Source organism: Trichinella spiralis, assembly GCF_000181795.1.
Source record: "Trichinella spiralis strain ISS 195 chromosome Unknown Scfld4237, whole genome shotgun sequence".
Classification (NCBI taxonomy): Eukaryota; Metazoa; Nematoda; class Enoplea; order Trichinellida; family Trichinellidae; genus Trichinella; species Trichinella spiralis.
Window position 1 is genome coordinate 1 of NW_003531176.1, and position 1368 is coordinate 1368.

Here is a 1368-nt window from a genome sequence, read left to right on the forward strand (position 1 = left end):
ACATTTTTAGATACAAGTCCGATTCATAATGGTGGACAATGAACAGATGAAGCTTAAAGGAACTTTAAAGGGACATGGAAATTGGGTTACCCAAATAGCCGCCTCTCCTGTGGATAATGATATAATTATTTCTAGTTCTCGAGGTGGCTAGACGGTTTTTGTTATTTATTTTCAAAACTAATTCGAGAAATTTTAGATAAGACAGTGTTAATTTGGAAGCTCACCGAAGATGATGGCCAAATTACTGGCATAGCGCAGAAAGCGCTGCATGGGCATGGGCATTTTGTTTCAGATGTAGTTATGTCATCTGATGGACAATTTGCACTATCTGGATCTTGGGATAAGACTCTTCGTCTATGGGATTTGAAAGCGTTTGTTTTTTATGTGTTACTATTTGTTCTTGAGAAACATCATTTGTATTAAAATGCTTTTAGGGCAGTATGTACTAGAAAGTTTGCAGACCATCAAAATGATGTTCTTAGCGTTGCGTTTTCACCGGATAATAGACAAATTGTATCTGGCAGTCGTGACAAAACCATCAAACTGTGGAACACTTTGGCGGTTTGCAAGTATACAATTACTGTAAGTATAACCACATAGTTTAACTTTAATGTTTATTTTGTTTTTCGATGTTGAATTAATATGATGAGTTTGTGTATTAGCTTTTGAAGAATTATGATGCAATTTATTTCTGATATGTATTTGTGATTTTTGTACTGTTATTTAACGAAATAAAGCTTTTTCTTTGATATATTTAAATTATTTATTTATTGTTTCAGGACGAATGTCATCAAGAGTGGGTTTCATGTGTCCGTTTTTCACCAAACAAAAACAATCCTATAATTGTTTCTTGTGCATGGGATAAGACGATAAAAGTGTGGACTCTTGCAAATTGCAGACTGAAGAATACGTTTAACAAACACGAAGGTTAGTTGAACGCCCTCCCTGGTAATCCCCATGCATCATTAAGTGCATCCGGCGGAAAATTATGTTTGGATTATTTTAGTTGTTTATGTACATCGCGATTTATAAGACTCGAGCCCGATGCTGTGATTCTCTTTAGAATTAATGATTTGCACACTTTTAACTGTGATTATGTATGGACCGCTGTGTGCTTCTACCCAATCGTTATTGGCAGAGAGACGTATGGATTATTCAGCAACTGCTGCTCTATTCCTTTTTCACGCACTTCTTTATACAACGAGTACAAGAATACGATAGTTTGAATCGTCTTGCCCAGACCCATTTCATCGGCCAAAATTGCATCGACACTGGTCGCCCACCCTACCGCAAAGTTCAGGCCGGGCAGTTGATATCGTGCAATTTCCACCGCATTCTGTTATATAATCGGGCTGTTTCTCTATTTTC

The 1368-nt window shown here is 36.8% G+C and overlaps 1 protein-coding gene across 1 annotated transcript; it reads left to right on the forward strand.

Annotated features, from left to right (window-relative positions):
• Position 1: 1 nt before the first annotated feature.
• On the forward strand, positions 2–986 carry Tsp_14621 (WD domain, G-beta repeat-containing domain protein). Its single transcript, XM_003367460.1, has 4 exons — positions 2–143; positions 197–371; positions 435–582; positions 780–986. Exons 1-4 carry the CDS (start codon positions 29–31, stop codon positions 930–932), a joined length of 591 nt encoding a protein of 196 aa, XP_003367508.1. The 5' UTR covers positions 2–28; the 3' UTR covers positions 933–986.
• The last annotated feature ends 382 nt before the right edge of the window (positions 987–1368 follow it).